The 21763-nt window shown below is 44.0% G+C and overlaps 1 protein-coding gene across 1 annotated transcript in view; it reads left to right on the top strand.

The window, feature by feature from the left end:
* Positions 1-21368, top strand: part of NHEJ1 (non-homologous end joining factor 1) — a 91292-nt gene extending 69924 nt beyond the window's left edge. Inside the window, exons 6-8 of the mRNA XM_006059004.4 lie at positions 19074-19191; positions 19985-20103; positions 20854-21368. Coding sequence (XP_006059066.1) covers positions 19074-19191; positions 19985-20103; positions 20854-20928 — 312 coding nt within the window. The 3' untranslated portion in view covers positions 20929-21368. The remainder of the gene's footprint in view (positions 1-19073; positions 19192-19984; positions 20104-20853) is intronic.
* Positions 21369-21763: the final 395 nt, after the last annotated feature.

Raw genomic sequence — 21763 nt, 5'->3', positions numbered from 1 at the left:
CTCTATCCCCAAGCTGAATTCCCAGTGCGTACTTCAGAGCCTGGCACATAGAGGTACTCAGTGAACATTTGCTAAATGAACCTGAACTCTAGGAGTTTAGAATCTACTGGGAGAGATAGGAAACAAGTAAACAAATAATTGAAATTTATTATGACTGTTTTGAGGAAAAAGAATAGAGTGCTCTAAGAACAAATACTTTCGGTAAGGGTGCCAGGAGAGGTACCATTAAACTGAGATCTTAAAGATGAGAAAGAACCAGGCACTTGAAGAGCAGGGGAGATAGATACATAGGAGATGCCCATAAGCCCCTGCCTGGTTGGTATTAATGCTTAGAAGGAAGTCAAAGTCTGCCTGCCTGTTTATCTAGATTCTTGTAGGCTATTTGTAGAAAAAAGAAGGGGTCTACTGTTGATTCATGGTTAGTCTGTTCACCACTGCCCCCACCCTACCCCCGTTCTTCACATATCCAGCTTGATTTTATAATGCCTCAGACCTAGTGTTTCTGACTGGTGGTCAAAGACTCCAGTGTGTGCCCAGCAATGAGAACAATTATTTGTTTATGTGACTGACTCCCCAACCAGACTATGAGCTCCTTGAAGGCAGAGAACTCTTTCTTATCCTTAGGACACAGCATACTATCTGGCACAGCCAACAGTTTTTTTGTTTAGTGACTTAATTAATAATAACAGTTAATATTTAGTGAGTACTTTCTGGGCTTCCCCAGTAGCTCAGATGGTAAAGAATCCCCCTGCAGTGTGAGAGACCCGGGTTCAATCCCTGGGTCAGCAAAGTTCCCTGGAGAAGGGAATGGCAACCCACTCCGGTATTCTTGCCTGCAGAATTTTATGGACAGAGAAGCCTAGTGGGCTACAGTCCATGGGGTCGCAAAGGATTGGGTATGACTGAGCAACTAACACTTTTCTATGTGCAAAGTGGTGTTAGTGAGCACTTCACATACATTACTTCATTTAATCCTCAAAATTACTCTAAAATGCAGGCAGTATTCTTATTCCCATTCTGAAGTTGGAGAAATTAAAGCTTAGAAAGATAAAGTGATGGACTTGGGATCTGAGTGTTTTGCCAAATTGAAGTGCTCCTGGCTTCCCTGGTGTCTCAGAGGGTAAAGCGTCTGCCTGCAATGCGGGAGACCTGGGTTTGATCCCTGGGTTGGGAAGATCCCCTGGAGAAGGACATGGCAACCCACTCCAGTATTCTTGCCTGGAGAATCCCATGGATGGAGGAGCCTGGTAGGCTACAGTCCACGGGGTCTCAAAGAGTTGAACACGACTGAGTGACTTCACTTTCACTTTTCATGTTGGTTGTATTCAAGTAGCTGAGGTTGCTTAGAACTTCAGGAGAGTGGAATTAATATGTTACATACATGATCTCATTTAACAATCCTTGCAACAACCCTGATTGATAGGAATTATTCTACTCATTTTATAGAAAGAAAATTGAGGCTCAGAGAGATTAAGACACTTATCCAAAATCATGGAAAAGGGGACTTCCCTGGAGGTGCAGTGGTTAAGACTTTGCCTTCCAGTGCAGGGGGTGTGGATTCGATCCCTGGTGGGAGAACCAAGGTCCACATGCCTTGTGGCCAAAAGAGCAAAACACAAGACAAACAACATTGGAACAAATTCAATAAAGACTTGAAAAATGGTCCCCATTAAAGAAAAAAATCTTTAAAAAAATATAAAGATACTTAGCCAAAAATATGTAAGTGGTGGGCTTATTTCCAAAGCTAAGCCTACGTGACTCTAGAGCCCATCCTCTGTCCCCATTTGGTGCTAATGCCAGTCACTTGGCCACTAGGCAGGAATCTACTGTTAAAATCCTTTGAAAGAGAAAAAAAAAATCCTTTGACAGTTGTCCAGGCCTGCCTGTTGGGAGGCTGAGAGTCTATTCCTGAAAGAAGTAACAGAGAGCAGACAGAGGAGAGTGGGAGAATAGAGACTTTATCTTTTCTAAAAAATAAAAATAACAATTTTGTTTTGAGAAATTGGGGTATGATTCACATACCATAATATTTACCAAAAATATATACAATGAAAATGTACAATTCTGTGCTTTTACAATATTCATAAGACTGTATAACTACAACTGCTATCTACCTCCAGGACCTTTTTATCACCCCCCTGCCCCAAAAGAAACAGTGTACCCACTTGTAGTCATTTTCCATTCCCTACTGCCCCATTCTTGGAAAACACTAATCTACTTTCTGTCTCTGTTTGGAGTCACCTCTCCTAAATGTTTCATACAAATGGAATCATACAATATATGGTCTTCTGTGTCTGACTTCTCTCACTTAGCGTTGTTTTCAAGGTGCATCTATTGAAGCAAGTATCTACTTTATTCCTTTTTATGGCAGAATAATATCCCTTTATATGGATATACCACATTTGTTTATTCATTCATCAGTTGGATATACCACATCAGTTTATCCATCCATGGACAGTTGGGTTGTTTTCCACTTTGGGGTTATGAATAAAGCTGCTATGAACATTTGTGTATAAGTTTTGTATGAACATACATTTTCAATTCTCTTGGGTATATATATACCTAGGAGTGCAATTGCTCGGCCATATAGTAACTCTATTATTTAACTTTCAGGGGAGTTGCCAAATTGTTTTTCTCCTATTAATAAACTTTTAAAATAAAAGTATATGATGCATATAGAAAAGTGCCTCTGTCGTAAACAAAGAGCTTGAAGAATTACAGCATGAATATAGTTGTGTAATCAGCACCCAAATCAGGAACTAGAAAATTTCTGGTACTCAGTACCTACTGTCTCCAAAGGATCACTGTCCTGACTTCTAATACAATAGGTTAATTTTGTCTGTTTGTGGAATTATATGGTCTATACTCTTTTGTGTCTGACTTCTTTCACTCAAGAAAATTTTTTTGAAATTCATCCATGTTGATAGTACTTTGTTAATTTTCATTTTTGTATTTTATTGTAAGACTGTACCACAATTTATTCATCCGTCACTAAGTCATGTCTGACTCTTGGTGACCCCATGGACTATAGCCCACCAGGCTCCTTTGTCCATGGGATTTTCCAGGCAGGAATACTGGAGTGGGTTGCCATTTCCTTCTCCAGGGGATTGTCCCCACCTAAGGATTAAACCTGGGTCTCCTGCATTGGTGAGACTGATTCTTTACCAACTGAACTAACTGGGAAGCCCTGGATGCTTCATAGTTACGCATATATTTAGATTTCATAGATACCGCCAAGCAGTTTTCCAAAGTGACTACATTAATTTATACACACACACACAATATATAAGAGTTCTGGTTTGTACCACATCCTTGCCAACACTCGTATTATCTGCCTTTTCCTTTTAGCCATTTATAGTGCATGTGTAGCGGTATCCTATTGTGGCTTTTTAACTCCCCCAGTAACTAATGAGGTTCTGAACATTTTCATGTCATTATGGATCATTTAGCTATGACCAAGCCTTTTGTCAATTTTCTATTGGGTTATTTGACTTTTTCCAATTAATTTCTCGGAGTTCTTCAAATATTCTGAAAATGAGTCAGTCCTTTGTTGATTATATGTTTTACAAATATCTTCTCCCGCTTGAGAGCTTGCTTTTTTACTCTCTAAATTGTATCTTCTGATGAACAGAAGTTCCTAACTTTGATATAGTCCAATTTATCAATCTTTTCTTATGATTTATGTCCTGTTAAGAAATCTTTGCCTACCTAAGGTCATGAAGGTCAGGCCCTTATCATGAGCACGCATGTGTGTGTGCGTGTGTGTGTGTGTGTGTGTGTGTGTTATGGGAGGGTGCATCACCCTGTAGAGGAAGATTTCAGGAGGTGCAGAGGATGGGCGGGGTGGGGGTGGGGAGGCCCTGAGATCACAGCCGCTGTGATCTGTGTTCCCAGCTGTCAAGCATGTAATGGGGAGTGAAAGAGAATCCCTCTGGTGGTAGAGGTCCTACAGATGATACTAACTACCAGGTCCTCTAAATCACCTCTGTGCCCTGCAGACCCAGCTGACTGTCCTCTCTTCCCTGCTAAAACAGGGGGAAAAAGAAATATGTGCTCCTGCGGAGTGCTGGGGGCACAGGGCAAGGGTCACGCGCTTCAGTCAGATGCCTGCTGTATGGCTGTGATTTTCTTTCTGTCATTAGGCCTGATGCTTTTTTCTTTTTGGTTCTCACCTCCTCATTTCATTTCCATTTGGAGAAAGGATGGTGAGGCGGCTGACTTGAGAGGGGGGCTAAACTATCCTTCAGACTGGTTGTCCCGGAGAGGCGGGTCAGTGCCCCCGCCCCGAGCCAGAGCTGACAGGAGCTGCTTGTTCTTCCTGGAGAAGGAGTGGGAGTAGAGAGAGAAGGAATGAGAGTTGCCGTTGCATTTTCTGAGGGGCTCTGAGGATTCCTCCCCCCAGGAAACCACTCACGTCCCCTCCTACTCCAGCCCCTTTGCTGCTTGTTAGTTAGAAAGCCGGGGTTTGTGCTGGGGCTGGGTGGGGCTTCAGGGACAGTTTAGGCTCCTGCTCTCCAGAGGGGAGGGGGTGGTTATGGAGCGAGCAAAGGGTCACCGCTTAGGCTGTACCATTTGCTTGTCACCTTGAGAAGTTCCACCTTGTCTAGCAAAACCTCCTTTCAGAGGCACCACCACAAAGGGCTCTTATGAGAGCAGCGGCCCCTGCCCCCACCTTCACTTCCACTCCCTTTACCATTATTTTTCTTTTGGGGGCAGAGCTGAGGGGCCTTCCTGCTATGACTTTGAGGGGCTGTACTTATTTGAAAAGGAGATTTAGAGTTGAGAGCCTCCCCATACCAGAGATTCATTTCTCTGATTTTCTAGTCCCATTAGAGGACAGTCAAGGAGTTAATAAGTAAGGTGTTTCTTCTTTGGAGGGTTTTTGTCTTTCTCCTCTGTCAGTCTTTTGGGCTATTTGGAGATTTAAGAAAGAAGGCAAGAGAGGTACATTTTAGTACTATGAGGTCTCAGAACCAGGGGGGACCAAGCTCCTCCTGGGGAATGGCAGGTGGGGGATGGGAGGGACACATGCCTGTTTCTGGGGGTGATTTTTTTAAAATATTATTTTATTTATTCATTTTTGGGTGTGCTGGGTCTTCATTGCTGCAAAGGCTTTTCTCTAGTTTTGACAAACGGGGACTACTCTCTGGTTGCAGCGTGCCGGATTCTCACTGGGGAGGGCTCTCTTCTTGAAGACTGTGGGCTCTAGGGCTCCCAGGCTCAATGGTTGTTGCACATGGGCCTAGTTGCTTCAAGGTATGTGGGATCCTCCTCCAGAGGTGATTTTTAAGAAGCCACGTAGTGGAGTGGTGCAAGTGTGTGTATGTTCTGAGGTTCAGCTCCCTGGGCCTTTTGCTGCCCCATTCTGCTACTCTCTAGCTGTGGTGTTGGTCAAGTTTCATAACCTCTCTGAGCCTTTCTTTTTTCCTGTGTAAATTAATGAGACTGATTATTAGATTAACAGATTACTTAATAGGTTTACTGTATTATTTAATTCCACTTATACTAGGTACGTGGAATAGTCAAATTCATAGAGTCAGAAGGTACACTGGTAGATGCCTGGGAGGAGACGGGGTGGGGGCGGTGGGGTTGGGGGGTGGAATGGGGAGTCATTGTTTAATGGGGACAGAGTTTCTGTTTAGGAAGGTAAAAATTTCAGGAAATGTATGTTATATATTTGTATGTATACACGGATGTTATACATAAATGAGAGTTATACAACAGTGTGAGTGTACTTAGTGCCACTGATTTGTATAGTTAAATATGGTTAAAATAGTATATTTTATAGTATGTGACTTTTACCACAGTAAAAAAAATTTTTTTTAATGTTTTGCCTAGTGCCTAGTACACTTAAAGCATTCCCAAATGTTAATCTTACTAATAAAATTCAAGCCTTCTGTTTGGACCTCTCTTGCTTTCCATCTCATTTCTCTTCTGACTGTGCAGTTCAAGGAGATACCTAGGCCTTCCTTAAGCAAAACCAGAAAAATCTAGACTTTATCTTAAACTGTTTTGAATTCTGTACCTATTTTATCTCAGTTGCATTTCCAGCTCCGTGAGGGAGAGTGAGGCACAAAATGACCCCATTTTGAAGAGCGGGCCATATAAGATAGTGACGTAAAGATTTGACTGGACTATATCCATGCTTGGATGGGTGAGTGTACGCATGTGTCCATTCTCCCACCTAGTTGTAAAGGTGGGGAGGACAGAGGTGAGCTATAATGAATGTGTAAGGTCTCAAACAGAAGATTAGGTTCAGACCTATTTGTGTTTTTTCCTTAGCAAAGCCCCGTGCTGTGGGGGTGGGTGCACAGGAGACAGAGGCCGACAGGAGAGCCTGGCGAGGTCAGTCTCAGTGGGGCATGGTGGTCAGGGTGGGCCTTGTGCGACCCAGACCCAACAAAGCCAGACCAGACCAAACACAGGAGCAGGTCAGCTGTCTCAACAACTTCACAGACGATCTCAAGGGCAGCTTGCCTTGTATCCTTAGTGTGCCGGATCTCTCCCAAGTCACAAAGATTTGTGATCACTGAACTGAGGAAATTCAGAGGGGTATTCTGTGAGGGTCAACACACACAGGGACCCCTTGGGCTAGGAATCACCTGAAGCACCGCATCCAAGTGAGCTGCTGTGGAAACGTTTCAAGGGAGGCGAATGGAGATTGAGCTGGTTGTCTTTTAGAAACCTGGACATTAATAAATTTTTTTTTTTTTTTAAATGGGACTTACCCAGTGGTCCAATGGTTAAAACTCTATGCTTCCAATTCAGGGGGCATAGGCTCAATCCCTGGTCAGGGAACCAAGATCCCACATGCCACTCAGTGCCACCAAAAAAAGTGAAAAATAAAAACCTAGACATCACCACCACTTCTCTTTTCTCTGCCCTATTACTGTTTTGTTGTTTTTTCCCCTCAAACTCTGAAGAAACTGTGAGATTAATCCCATCAAAAACATAGGACTAAAAAAAAAATATATATGACTACTGGAACTTCCCTGGTGGCGCAGTGGAATCCTCCTGCCAATGCAGGGAACATGGGTTCGATCGCTGGTCCGGGAAGATTCAACAGTGCGGAGGAGCAACTAAGTCTGTGGGCCACAACTACTGAGCCCAAGCTTTAGGGCCCGAAAGCCACAGCTGCTGAGCCTTTGTGCTGCAGCTACTGAAGCCATGCACCTAGAGCCTGTGCTCTGCAGTAAGAGGAGCCACTGCGATGAGAAGCCCACGCACTGCAACAGAGTAGCAGCTCCTCGCCACAATTAGAGAAAGCCCACTTAGCAACAAAGACCCAGTGCAGTCAAACATAAATAAATTAAAAAATATATTTTTAAAAAACCCCATATTTGGATGACCTATCTGCAGATCATGTTTTTCTACTTTCCAAATAACCTTTTGTGAGTGTACATTGCTTCACAATGGAAACACCATAGCAGAACCTCTTGCCCAGGCCTCACTAGGGAGCAGGAAACAATGGTGAGAAAAGGTTCCTGGTGGAACCGTTGTTGGACAGGTTGGGCCATGTGGAATACTTCAGCTAAAATTTTTCAGAGAGTAAACTGTGCTTTGTGTGCTTCTGAAGTAGGAAGCTTTATTCTACACTCTTATACTCACCACCTCCCCAAAAAAGAGGGTAAGGAGAATGGAAGTGAAACCTAGCCTTGTGGGTAGGTCCTGTACATTGGGAGAGTAAGGGGGATCTTTGAGAGGCAATGAGAGCATTTAGGGGGAGGTCAGGAGACATCATTTACAAGGAGCAGGCAACCCTTACATGTGTTATCTCATGCAGTCCTTCTAACAGCCTCATAAAAGTGGATACTGGTCTCCTCATTGTTCTGGTGAGGAGACAGAGGCTGAAAGAGGTTAATAATATAGCTGCTAATTGGCAAGGCCAGGGTTTAAAGCCAGAACCTTGGTCCTTACTAGAGACTGAGGATTGGGCTTATGTGGTGATAGTGGATGATGAGCTCCCCAGAGGTTACGAGCTAGGTTTCTGACCTAGCTGTATCCCCCTGACCTAAGCTTTGACTAGTCACTGAATTGTTGGAAGATCATATATTTTGGAATGCATTGGGGAGAGGTTCATAACTGGGTGAGACGCTGGCTGCTCTATGTCCTAGAGCATTAGGGCATTTCTTGAGCTTCCTTTGTCCTGCAAAGGGAGAGGACAGCATTTCTTGGCAATTTATTCTACTCTCTCCTTTAATCCTTTCACAAACTCTGTGATGTAGATGTTGTCTGTCTCAGTCCTCCCTTCCCAGCCCCCATATCTACCCATCCCTCCATCTGTTTCTCTCTCAAGATAAGACATTGGTTAAATACAACTTGCCCAAAATGTCACAGCCAGCAAATAGAAGAACTTAGGTACAAATCTGAGTCTTTGAGGTTCTAAAGCCAGAACTTAAATCTTGTTTTTACTTCTCTTTTCTTTTAGAGAGTTTTTTTGTCCTAATTCCTAATAGTTTTCCTCCTTCTTTGAATGAGAAGCCACTTTGGGCTTCTTCTTTTTAAACTTTCTGATACTTGCGTTGGTCATTGGGTTCACCTTTCTCACTCAGTCTCCCCCTTTTATTATCCACACTGAGTCTGTGCTGTTGATCCAGGGGCCATTTCAGGTTATCTCTGATTTTATTTTAGGTTTCTGGATCATCACTCTGTAGCCTCTGCCTTATGTCCTAGAATAGACTTATCCTTGATTCCTCTCACATTCTATATAGCCAATCCATCATTGAATCCTATCAGCCATTTGTTCAGTTCAGTCACTCAGTCATGCCGATGGACTGCAGCAACCCCATGGACTGCAGCACGCCCAGCTTCCCTGTCCATCAGCATCTCCTGGAGTTTGCTCAAACCCATGTCCATTGAGTCAGTGATGCCATCCAACCATCTCATCCTCTGTCATCCCCTTTTTCTCCTGACTTCATTTTTTCTCAGCATCAGGATCTTTTCCAATGAGTCCGTTCTTTGCATCAGATACCCAAAGTATTGGAGCTTCAGCATCAGTCCTTCCAATGAATATTCAGGACTGATTTCCTTTAGGATTGACTGGTTTGATCTCCTTGCAGTCCATGGGACTCTCAAGAGTCTTCTTCAACACCACAGTTCAAAAGCATCAATTCTTCAGCGCTCAGCTCTCTTTATGGTCCAACTCTCATATCCATACATGACTACTAGAAAAACCATAGCTTTAGCTAGATGGATCTTTGCAAAGTAGTGTCTTTGCTTTTTAATATGCTCTCTAGGTTGGTCATAGCTTTTCTTCCAAGGAGCAAGCATCTTTTAATTTCATGGCTGCAGTTACCATCTGCAGTGATTTTTGAGCCCCAAAAATAAAGTCTGTCACTGTTTCCATTATTTCCCCATCTATTTGCCATGAAGTGATGGGACCAGATGCTATGATCTTAGTTTTCTGAATGTTGAGTTTTAAGCCAACTTTTTCACTCTCCTCTTTCACTTTCATCAAGAGGCTCTTTTCTGCCATAAGGATAGTGTCATCTGCATATCTGAGGTTATTGATATTTCTCCCAGCAGTGTTGATTCCAGCTTGTGCTTCATCCAACCCAGCATTTTTGCATGATGTACTCTACATAGAAGTTTAAACAAACAGGGTGACAATGTACAGCTGTACTTTCAATATATCCAGAATCTGATCAGATCCACTGTTGCCACCCAGGCCCAAGCTACTGTCATCTCCCACTTGGTTAGTGCAACAGCCTCCTAACAGATCTGCTCACTTGTCTTTCTGCACTCAAAGTGATCGTTTAAAAATGTATGTCAGATCATTTTACTCTCTTCTTTATAACCTCCAGTGGCTTCCCATCTTACAGAATAAAAGATCATGTGCTGTATTATCTTATGATTTCACACAAACATGTGTCCACATACCTGCCATGCTCTTCCTCTGATAATAGGGGGACCACCTAATTTATCATTCAAATTGGGACACTCGTAAGAGAGAAAAGGAGCTCTACTGATAAATGACAGTAAACGCAAACTGAGGCTGACCAGGCAAACTGGGAGGAATCTGGTCACCAGGTCTAGAGAGCCACGTGGAGCATTCTCTTACTTCCCCTAGGTCTTTATAGTGTCACCTCACAGTGAGGCCCCCTTTGACCACTGTTTACAATTGCAACACATTCCTGCCCCGATCCCATATTGCCTGTGCTGATTTATTTTCCTCTGTGGTGCTGACGCCATCTGATAGAGTGTATGTTGTTGTTGTTTTTAAAATTTATTTGGCTGCGCTGGATCTTGGTTGTGGCATGTAGGAGCTATTAGTAGTTCCTTGACCAGGGATCAAACCCAGGCCCCCTGCATTCAGAGGGCAGAGTCTTAAGTCACTGGACCACCAGGGAAGTCCCTAGAGTTTTTTTTAATTTAGTTTTAGTTGGAGGATAGTTGCTTTACACTGTTGTATTGGTTTCTGCCATACATCAACATGAATCAGCCATAGGTATACATATGTCCCCTTCCTCTTGAACCTCCCTCCCACTCTCCACCCGATCCCACCTCTCTAGGTTGTCATAGAGCACCATCATACAGCAGATTCCCACTGGCTATCTGTTTTACACATGGTAATGTATAAGTTTCAATGCTATTCTCTCCATTTGTCCCACCCTCTCCATCCCCTACTGTGTCCACAAGTCTGTTCTGTATGTCTGTGTCTCTACTGCTGTCCCACAAATAGCTTCATCAGTACCGTCTTCCTAGATTCCATATATGCGTTAATATACAATATTTGTTTTTCTCTTTCTGACTTACTCACTCTGTATAGCAGGCTCTAGGTTCATCCACCTCACTAGAACTGACTCAAATTCATTCTTTTTTATAGCTGAGTAATATTCCATTGTATGTATGTACCATTATCTATTCATCTGTCGATAGACATCTAGGTTGCTTCCATGTCCTGGCTATTGTAAATGGCACTTCAATGAGTACTGGGGTACATGTGTCTTTTAGAATTATGGTTTTCTCTAGGTATATGCCCAGTAGTAGGATTTCTGGGTCATACAGAAAATGGCAACCTGCTCCAGTATTCTTGCCTGGAAAATTGCAGGGACAGAAGAGGCTGGTGGGTTATAGCCCATGGGATCACTAAGAGTTGGATGTGACTGAGCATACACACACACACACAAACCTACATGGTATTTTTTATACCTGATTTTTTTAAGAACTCTCCATACTGTTCTCCATAGTGGCTGTATCAATGTACATTCCCACCAACTGTGCAAGAGGGTTCCCTTTTCTGCACATCCTCTCCAGCATTTATTGTTAGTAGATTTTTTTGATGGTGGCTATTCTGACTAGTGTGAGGTGATACCTCATTGTAGTTTTGATTTGTGTTTCTCTAATAATAAGTGATGTTAAACATTTTTTCATGTGTTTACTAGCCATCTATATGCCTTCTTTGAAGAAATGTCTATTTAGGTCTTCTGCCCATTTTTTGATTGGGTAGTTTGTTTTTCAGATTTTGAGCTGCATGAGCTGCTTGTATATTTTGGAAATTAATCCTTTGTCAGTTGCTTCATTTGCAATTATTGTCTTTTCATCTTGTTTATGTTTTCCTTTGCTGTGCGAAAGCTTTCACATTTAACTAGGTCCCATTTGTTTATTTTTATTTTCATTACTCTAAGAGTATGTTTTAATTGTTGCTTGTTGTTCAGTTGCTAAGTTGTGTCCGACTCATTGCAACCCCGTGGACTGTAGCACACCAGGCTCCTCTGAACCTGGAGTTTGTTCAATTTGATGTTCATTGAGTCAGTGATGCCACCCAACCATCTTATCATCTGCCACCTGCTTCCCCTTTTGCCTTCAGTCTTTCCCAGCAAGTCAGTTCTTCGCATCAGGTGACCAAAGTATTGGAATTTCAGCTTTAGCATCAGTCCTTCCAATGAATATTCAGGGTTGATCTCCTTTATGATTGACTGGTGTGATCTCCTTGCAGTCCAAGGGGCCCTCAAGTCTTCTCCAGTACCACAATTTGAAAGCATCAATTCTTCAGCACTCAGCCTTCTTTATGGTCCACCTCTCGCATCTGTGCATGTCTGTTGGACAAACTATAGCTTTGACTATAAGGACCTTTGTTGGCAAAGTGATATCTCTGCCTTTTACTATGCTGTCTAGGTTTGTTATAGCTTTTCTTGCAAGGAGCAAGCATCTTTTAATTTCATGGCTGCAGTCACCATCTGCAGTGATTTTGGAGCCCAAAAAAATAAAATCTGCCTCTGCTTCCACTTTTCCCCCTTCTGTTTGCCGTGAAGAGATAGGATTGGATGCCATGATCTTAGTTTTTTTAATGTTGAGTATCATTCCAGTTTTTTCATTCTCCTCTTTATATGTTTTAATTAGTTATATTTACTGTTGCTCTCCCCTCTCTAGAATGTAAACTTCAGGAGGACAAGGGATTTTTATTTCTTTTGTTCAATGTACTGTATCCCCAGCATCTACATCATCCCAAATACTGTAGATAACCAGTAAATATTTGCCAAATGAATGGATGAGGAAGCAAGAATTCTGTTCTAAAGAGTCTTTCTCCTTGGAGTTCTCTTCCCAAACCAGTTTTCTTATTCCTTTCTATTTATTTTGGTGACCTTAAATTGAGACCTTAGAATGGTTTTTGAGTAACTTGAGACCTTAGAATGGTTTTCCACAGTGTGCTCTTACCCCTATGAGGAGCTAATGATGCAATTAATAGGAAATGGCAACCCGCTCCAGTGTTCTTACCTAGAAGATTCCATGGACAGAAGAGCCTGGGGCTATAGTCCATGGGGTTGCAGAGTCATGATGGAGCACACACACCATGCTTTCCTAACCTGACTTGGGCCCCCTAGTGAGGGAAGTTTGTACAAGATGGAGAAGAGGATTTTTACCCTTGGGAAGTCACATGTTTGGGGCCCTGCCCTGGAAGTTATGATACTGAGACAGGCAGTGTCAGATCTTGGGGCTGTGCCAGCTTCTGGGACTGGTGCCAGAACCAAGGACCTACTCAGCTGGTGCTGGGAGCTCCAGTTTGCTCCTTTCCCCTTTCTCCTCTGTCTTATAAGCCTGTATACTCCACCTGTGGGTCCATATAGAGTAGAGTGAGCAGTGTCTCAAGGTCCAGCCTTTCCTGACCCAGACTTCTAAATTTTTTTTTTTTTTTCTGAAGCAGCCTCAGAGGAAAGAGTGGATGAAATGGGGGTGAGGTCTGGGGGTCGGATCAAACCTTTTGTTTCTAATTGGAAGTGGTAACTGGGATGGCTCCAGCATCCTGTTGGGGTCAGGGGGTAGGAGGGAGTCTTAGAATTTCCAGACCACTGGGAGTGAGTTTTAGACTCAGTGAAGGTGGGAGTTATTGTTAAACAGGAGGGAAGTTTGGGGCCTAGCAACGAAGAGGAGCCGCCAGAGGGACAAGAAGGGACGATCAAATGCCCTTTGTGATTTCTGTGACTTTGGTTTTCCTAACGCTTTTGATATGGTCATAAAGCAGGGGCCAAAGTCCTGGTGGGCTGGAGGTGAGAGAGTGACAGAGCTCTTGGGATTAGAGTGTGATGTGGCTCTTAGTCACAGTACTAGCAGGAAGTAGAGAAGAGGTTCTAGTGTAGCAGCAAACCTAGAGGAAACGCCTGATTACTCAACGTGACATCTGCAATACTATATTACACTGTATCAGTAACAGTTCAAAGTCAGGGAAGCCTCGGCAAGTAGTTGTATAGCAGAGAAATCCACTTTATGAAACAAAAGGAATTCCTATGGGCATATCCTTAATTCAGAAAATAAAGTCCTTTGCAGTTCGGTGGTTATGAATTAGCTGTCCAGTCTCATTTCCCATCAGATATTCCCACCTATGGGCTTCCCTGGTGGCTCAGATGGTAAAGAATCCACCTGCCAATGCAAGAGATGCAAGAGACACAGATCCAAGACACAGATCTTCCCAGGTTGGGAAGATCCCCTGGGTGGGAAATGGCAACCTCCTCCAGTATTCTTGCCTGGAGAATCCCATGGACAGAGGAGCCTGGTGGGCTACAGTCCATGGGGTCGCAAAGAGTTGGACACAACGGAATGACTGAGCACATGCCCACCTGGCCTATCTTTTCACACCTTTGTGCCTCAAAGACTTCCACTACAAAGTCTAACCTTGCAAAGGCTTAACTCCATCACCTCTGAAGTGTTTTGCAGGACTCTCAGTGAGACTTTGTCCCTTTCTTCTTCGCTGGGTTCTTATTGCTCTTTGTTTATAACTCCCTTATAGCATAATGCCTGAAAGAAAAAAAAAAAAAAAACACATACAGTTTCCTTCTATCTGAAAGTGAGAGCATTCCTATGAAACTTTCATAAGCTGAAATAGTGTAAAGTGAAGAAGTACTTACCTTTCTTCATAAAAGTGAAAATCTTTTTTGGATTTCTTCTAGTTAGCAAAAACAGATACTAATGTAGGCTTTTCCTAAAAGCAAAGTTGTTGTTTAGTTGCTGAATCATGTCCAGCTCTTTGCGACCCTATGGACTGTAGCCCATCAGGCTCCTCTGTCCATGGGATTTCCCAAGAAAACTGGAGTGAGTTGCCATTTCCTCCTCCAGGGGATCGTCCCAACCCAGGGATCGAACCTGTGCCTCCATGTCTGCTGCCTTGCAGGTGGACTCTTTACCTCTGAGCCGCTGCCACTGCTGCTAAGTCGCTTCAGTCGCGTCCGACTCTGTGCGCCCCCATAGACAGCAGCCCATCAGGCTCCCCCGTCCCTGGGATTCTCCAGGCAAGAACAGTGGAGCCACTGGGGAAGCCAAAAGCAAAGTGGCAGAAAACAAATTTACAAAAAGTGGGGGATACCTGAATCTGCCTCTTTCCTATGTGTGACTGTAAACTCTTGGAGGCAGGGCTTCTGACTTATTTATCTTTGTACTAACTCTGTCCTGTTCTGAGGCAGGAAGGACTGCATCCACTTCCCCTCCCCCAGTCCTGTAGTAACTGGCTCATGATAGAATCTAAGTAGCCTTTTTGCCAAGTAGGATTGATTCTGGATTAATCAGATGAACACATTATACAGTAGACTGACCTGGCTCTTCTTCCCCTCTCCATTCTGGGCAGTGACCCGCTTGTGGCTGGTACACCTTGCTCCTGGCTCAAGTGTACTATAGCAGGAGGCACCGCTGTTTGCTTTTCTTAGTCCTGACTCCAGCTTCTCCCTTTGATCTCTGCTGCTTGCCCCAGCTCACCCCTACCATTGTCCTGCCCAGGGAAATAATGTTTCTCCTTCCCAGGCTCAGGCCTCACCACCTCTTCCCTCACATATTCTGAGAATGATGCCCAAGGAATCCGTGATGATGGGGAACAGATAGAACAGGATTATGGGTGTGACCCTTCAGCCTTCTGAGGGTTCCAGGGAGGGCCAGTTGCCTCCTTGTTATCTGCTCGCTTTTTTCTTTTCCTTGTCCCCCAAGGGATCTTGTTTCTGAGCTGGAAGGGAATATATACAGATGATCTGTGATGCCAGGAATAAGGGCCTGTAATCCTAGGGAAGGTTGTATTGTCCATTGGACTGAAATTCTATGCTTCAGAGAGGTCCCTAGGGTAGTTGTTATATGTGAGGGCCCTGAAGCCTCATGGTCTGGATTCTAATCCTGTCCCACCAGTTACTAGTTGTGACTGAGTAACTTCTCAGCAGGGTAGGGTCATCCTCATGCCCACCATGTCCATTCATTCACACGTAGTTACTGAGCCACTCCTGTGAGCCAGATTGTTCTAGGTGCCAGGGAGATAGCAGTGAATAAGACAAAATGGATTGAACATTTAAATACTTAGAACAGTGTCTGTGCTGTGCTTAGTTGCTCAGTCGTGTCTAACTCTTTGTGACACCAGGGACTGTAGCCCGCCAGGCTCCTCTGTCTGTGGGGATTCTCCAGGCAAGAAAACTGGAGTGGGTTGCCATTTCCTTCTCCAGGGGACCTTCCCAACCCAGGGATTGAACCAGAGTCTCCTGCATTACAGACAGATTCTTTACCAGCTGAGCCACCAGGGAAGCCCTAGAACAGTGTCTAGCATGTAGTAAATATGTGTTCTCTTCCTAGTGCTTTTCTGAGAAGGGATACTCAGATGGGATGACCTTTGGCAGAAGCTGCAGGATCAGATCTCTCTGAGAAGGGGAAGGTTGGAGGAAGGGCTAAGATACAGGTTCTGGATTTGGACTTAGTTCCAGGACAGCAATAGCTTGAATGGCCTTTTATTTCTGGCACTTTATTTTGAGACTAAATACATGCACTGGTTAAAGGTCACTCTGGAAATTGTATGAGTCTGTTTAGTTCCGTAGAAAGGGCAGGAGAAGATGCCCCCATGGACTACCTAGATTCCGGCTGGTTTTTTTGTACAGACAGCACAGTGCCCACCTAGCCATGTGTGGGTGACTCTAAGAGAGGCCATGCTTCCTGCGCAGCATGAAGGGACATCCCAGAGACATGAGATGTGAGGACAGAGAACACCTGTTTGTCTCTCTGCTGTCAGGGCTCTCTGGCCATGGGATAGAGGATTTCTGCTGGAGGAGATGGCTTGGGGGTTGGAGAGCTGAACTTAGGAACGAGAATGAGGTGAGGCAGAGGTCCATGACCTGTTTCAGTTCATTCCTTAGGGAATGCTGCTGAAGAGGACGTTACACTCTGAGTGTGATTGCTGCTGGAAGCAAAGTCTGCATGCAGCTCCTGATTCACTGTCTGTGGTTTCCAGTGAAAGGTCAAGACTGACACAGTGTTTTGCAAGTTGGGTTGGAATAGAAATCTATGGAGTAGAAATCTTTCCTGGAATCAACCAGTTTTTCAGCTACCACCATGCTTGGGGGAAAGAGCTGTGTAACCTTGACCATGGTTCAGCAACTACTTCACTGCTTTTCCCACTCTCTCTTCCATCCTTCTCCCACCGTGGGTTTGCAGAAATGCATGCTTTTATAGCACAACAGAAGTGCCCTCGATGTGAGATGTGGGCAATCCAAGATTCTTGGGTTCGTTCCCATGTGAGCTGCTGGCATGGCTTTCCTTTGAGACCTGCTAGCCTGGCTGGGAACCATGACAATCTGCATGCACAAGGACGGATGAAGTGGCTCTGGGCCTTTTCCCAGATCCTAAAGTACAGCCAGGTTTAGGTCACTGGACACCATACTCTTTCATCTCATTTTGATTGCACTTTCTTCAGTTTTCAGCCATTACTTAAAACTCAGTTCAGCCAAGTGTATGAAACTTGAACTAGGCAAAAGATTTTGTTGTGAATGTAAACTCAGAGTTCCTTCCGTAGTGAAGGAAACAGATAAATATGGTGCGATTATGGCAGGGTTTCTCAACTTTTTTTCATTATCAACTTCCAGAGGAACCTTTTAAGACATTTTCCCCTAATTATCCCCCCTAAGAAAATTTTAATACCACGGGTATACCAAAACTCTGTTTATGTACTATTTGTGTATCTGTGCCATATACATTAAAAGAGTAAGATTTTTTTATCCCTCCCACCAAAAGCAAATTTTCTCCTCCCTGGGGGGAGAATATCACCCCTATTGTGAGTTCATTGATTATAGTAAAGCACAATGGGATTGCATAAGTAATGTAAAATGGCAGGCAAGCCTCCAAATTTTGTAAACTTTGTTTCTCCCATCTCCTTTGACTGAACATCATAGCTCCATAATTTATTCTTGTCTTTCAGTCTGTCATTTCCATTTTGCTCTCTTTCCCCTTTCCTTGATTTCATTCTTTTTTCTCTCCAGCGTAGAAGTTTCAGAGTAAATTTGATTAAAATAGTAGTCTGGGAACTTCCTTGTTGGTCCAGTGATTAACAATCTTCCTTGCAATGCAGAGGATGGGGGTTCCATCCCTGGCCAGGGAACTAAGATCCTACGTGGCATGCAGCAGTTAAGGCTGTGCACTGCAATTGCTGAGCCGGTGTGCGCCACAACTGGAGAGTCCATGAGCTACAATGGGAGATCCCACATGACAACTAAGACCAGACACGGCCAGATAAATAAATAAAATAGTAATCTACAACTCAGGGGTAATTTAAAGAGTGTGATTTTCTAAGAACGTTCTCTAAAAGGTTATCCTTTTGGAGGAGAGAACCTACAAACCTATGAGGTATTCATGGGGAGGCATAACAGATTTAAGTATTGAGAGAAATAAAAATATTTGTTTGGAGTTGCCTTTCAGAAGAGAAGACCTCCCAAGAGGTCTTTATATCAGTCCCAACGGGTTTGGCCATGTATGTCTGTATTGGATCTAGTGTGTTAGTTGTTCAGTCATTTCCGACTCTTCGCAACCCCATGGACTGTAGCCCACCAAGTTCCTCTGTCTGTGGAATTCTGCAGGCAAGAATAGAAGAGTGGGTAACCATTCCCTTCTCCAGGGGATCTTTCTGACCCAGGGATCAAATTCTGGTCTCCTGCATTGCAGGAGGATTCTTTACCATCTAAGCCATAGCTTTACCATCTGAGCTATGACCAACCTAGATAGCATATTAAAAAGCAGAGACATTGCTTTGCTGACAAAGGTCCATCTAGTCAAAACTATGGTTTTTCCAGTAGTCATGTGTGGATGTGAAAGTCGGACTATAAAGAAAGCTGAGCACCAAAGAATTGATGCTTTTGAACTGTGGTGTTGGAGAAGACTCTTGAGAGTCCCTTGGACTGCAAGGGGATCAAACCAGTCAATCCTAAAGGAAATCAGTCCTGAATGTTCATTGAAAGGACTGATGCTGATGCTGAAACTCCAATACTTTGGCTACCTGATTCAAAGAACTTACTTATTAGCAAAGACCCTGATGCTGGGAAAGGTTGAAGGCAGAAGGAGAAGGGGACGACAGACGATGAGATGGTTGGATGGCATCACCAATTTGATGGACATGAGTTTGAGCAAGCTCCGGGAGTTGGTGATGGACAGGAAAGCCTGGCGTGCTGCAGGCCCCGGGGTTACAAAGAGTCAGACAGGACTGAGTGACTGAACTCAGGGAGCCACTAGGGAAGCCCCATATTGGATCTAACTTCTGTATATAAACTCTTTTGGGGTTAATGCCAGTGGGATATCGAGTTTTTCTCTAGCAATCCCATGTAACCCATGATAGTATCTCCTCTCCCCTGTAGAAACTACCAGAGGCATGCAGTGTTGGTGATGGAAGACCCTTCGTCACAAATCTGCAGAGTATGTATATGGCAGTTACCAGACAAGCGATCCAGGTGGGACAGAAGCATCATGACACTGGTACGTAGCTCTAGAGGTGTTGGTCTCCCTGGGGTTAGAGTTAGGGTCTAGGTTTGTGCTGTCCATTATGGTAGCTCTAGGCAATAGTGACCATTTAAATTTAAATAAATAAAAATTAAAATGAAAAGCTCATCTCATTTGTACATTTCAGGTGCTCAGTAGCCACATATGACCAGTGGCTACCGGGTTGGACAACACAGATCACAAATATTCATTCTATCGCTATAGAAAGTTTTATTAGGACTAGTCTACATGCCTAGGAGAATTTTGTTGTTGTTCAGTCACCAAGTTGTGTCCAACTCTTCACACGCAACATCATGGACTGCAGCACACCAGGCTTCCCTGTCCCTCACCATCTCCTGGAGTTTGCCCAAGTTCATGCCCATTGAATCAGTGATGCCACCCAATGGAGAATTAGAGAACCAGGAAAAAAAGTTAATCCCCTTACCTGAGATGTGACAGGCAATGCAGAGAACAGTTAGCTGTTTTGAGTCACAGAGACTCTTGTCCTACGTGGTTACAATTGGCCTGGGGAATCTTCACAGTAGAAACAGCTTTCCAAAAGTTAATTGGAAGTGAATTTGTGTCTGTTTACATACTAGTACCAAGGCTTGGACAGAAGGGCCTGGGATGCTACAGTCCACGGGGTTACAAAGAGTTAGACATGACTTAGTGACTAAACAACTACAACAACCAAGGCCAGGCCTTTATCAGAATGCTTTGTAAATGCTAATGCCTTCCTGGTAAGAAGAAGGCATTTATCACTATCTTCCTTTGATCTTTCCGGTTTCAGGAGATCCCCAGACCTCAAGCAGTGCTTTCTCGCAGGGAACTGATAACCAACTTTTGAACCAGCTAGAAGAGCCGGTCTCCTCAACACCATCCCTCCCAGGACCTGAGACAGAGCCCACAGTAAGTCATGAGCAGCTTCCTAGATAGCATTTCAGGAGTTGAGAGTGTCTGGGGAATTTCCTGGTGGGCCAGTGGCTAAGATTTCTCACTCCCAATGCAGGGGGCCCAGGTTAGATCCCTGATCAGAGAACTAGATCCTACATGCTGCAGCTAAGAGTTTGCATGCTGCAACTGAAGACCCCACTCACTGTAACTAAAAGATTCCACAGGCTGCAGCTAAAGATCCTCTGTGCCGCAGTGAAGACTGAAGACCCCGTGTGCCGCAACTAAGACCTTGCACGGCCAGATAAATGAATAAAAAAAAAAAAGAGTTGGGAGAATCTGCATCTATAGCTCCCAAGCTGGTGGTCCCTGGAATTGTCACCTAGTTGACCCTGCCTTAACCCAACATGGGTTGTGACCTGGCGTCCACATTGTGGATTGTGGATTTCTAGATGGAGAGTCATGGTCTTTTCCATGTTCCCTTGCTGTTGTCTCTCTGCAGTTCTTCTGAATGATGGACCTTGGCTCCCTTTCAGCCTTATTGCACTTCCAGTGATGGTCTATGAAGTTTTTCCCTAGGGGAAAAGGGATGCGGTGTGCCTCTCCTGCATAGACTCTTCCATCGCATTCACAGCCTGACATGGACATCAAAACCCCCGTGTCAGTCACCCTTCTTAGCCAGAGCCATGCGAGCAAGGAAATTCTTTTCCTAACTTAAGTGCAACTGTTCAAAACCTCTATTAACTTGGATTCCTTTTTTTTTTCTAGGTCTCTTCAGGCCCTATGCAGAAACCTCAGCTGTTGAAAGTCAAGAGGAAGAAGCTAAGGGGGCTTTTCAGTTAACTTGTCACCATCTCAACTGCTGAAAATGGACTCGGAGAGTAGTTTCCTAGTGTTACCTTGGAAGGAGCTCCTGTGGCGGCAGCATCTTTGACACAGAGTTATACAGTCAGAGACTCCACCGTAAGGGCCAGATAACTGAAGCTCATGTTGACAGGCATGACTACTGTTAACAAGGGAATCCTGGCTCCAATCCATTGGGCACTGGCCTTCCTTGTCTGAGTGGAAGACAGTTTCTGGGAATCCCACACCCTCCTTTCTTTTAGGGAAGGTTCTCTAGACTTAGGATCTACCATGGACTTTAGGTATATGGGGCAGGTCAGCAAAAAGGCACAACATACTAAGGAAGTCTTGCCTGTCTTTCTAGAGTCCTTAGCTACTCCCAGATGCTCCTCAGAGACACTCTTTTCTCTAGCACAGAATAAAAAGCGCTCACACTCCTGCTTTTGAGATTGCTTACCTGTGGAACATACAACCAACCCATTACTGGATCCCAACCCACTGATGTCTCTGGATGAAGTCAAGGCCCTTGTCCAATCCTTCAGGATTCTTTTTATGCTTCTCTTCTGTGGCTTGTGCTAAGCCTCCATTGGGGAGCACTGATCTTGAAACTTCTCTCCATAGTCTTGTGCCCTATGGCTTCTGTGCTTCTTGGTCCAGCTTGATATGGGGTGTTTTTTAATCTGTTTCTGAGGCATAGACAACAGGTTAAACCACAACATGGGATTGAAATGACAAAGAACTGTGAGCCCTAGGGCCAAGTTAGTTTCCTGGAGTGGGATAAAAAAGAATTTTGCTCTCCTATCCTTCACTTTAGATAGCAGAGTAAATAGAAGAA

The sequence above is a fragment of the Bubalus bubalis genome, chromosome 2 (assembly GCF_019923935.1).
Source record: "Bubalus bubalis isolate 160015118507 breed Murrah chromosome 2, NDDB_SH_1, whole genome shotgun sequence".
Classification (NCBI taxonomy): domain Eukaryota; kingdom Metazoa; phylum Chordata; class Mammalia; order Artiodactyla; family Bovidae; genus Bubalus; species Bubalus bubalis.
The sequence above is the reverse complement of the archived record's forward strand: the minus strand, read 5'-3'. Positions and strand labels throughout refer to the sequence as shown.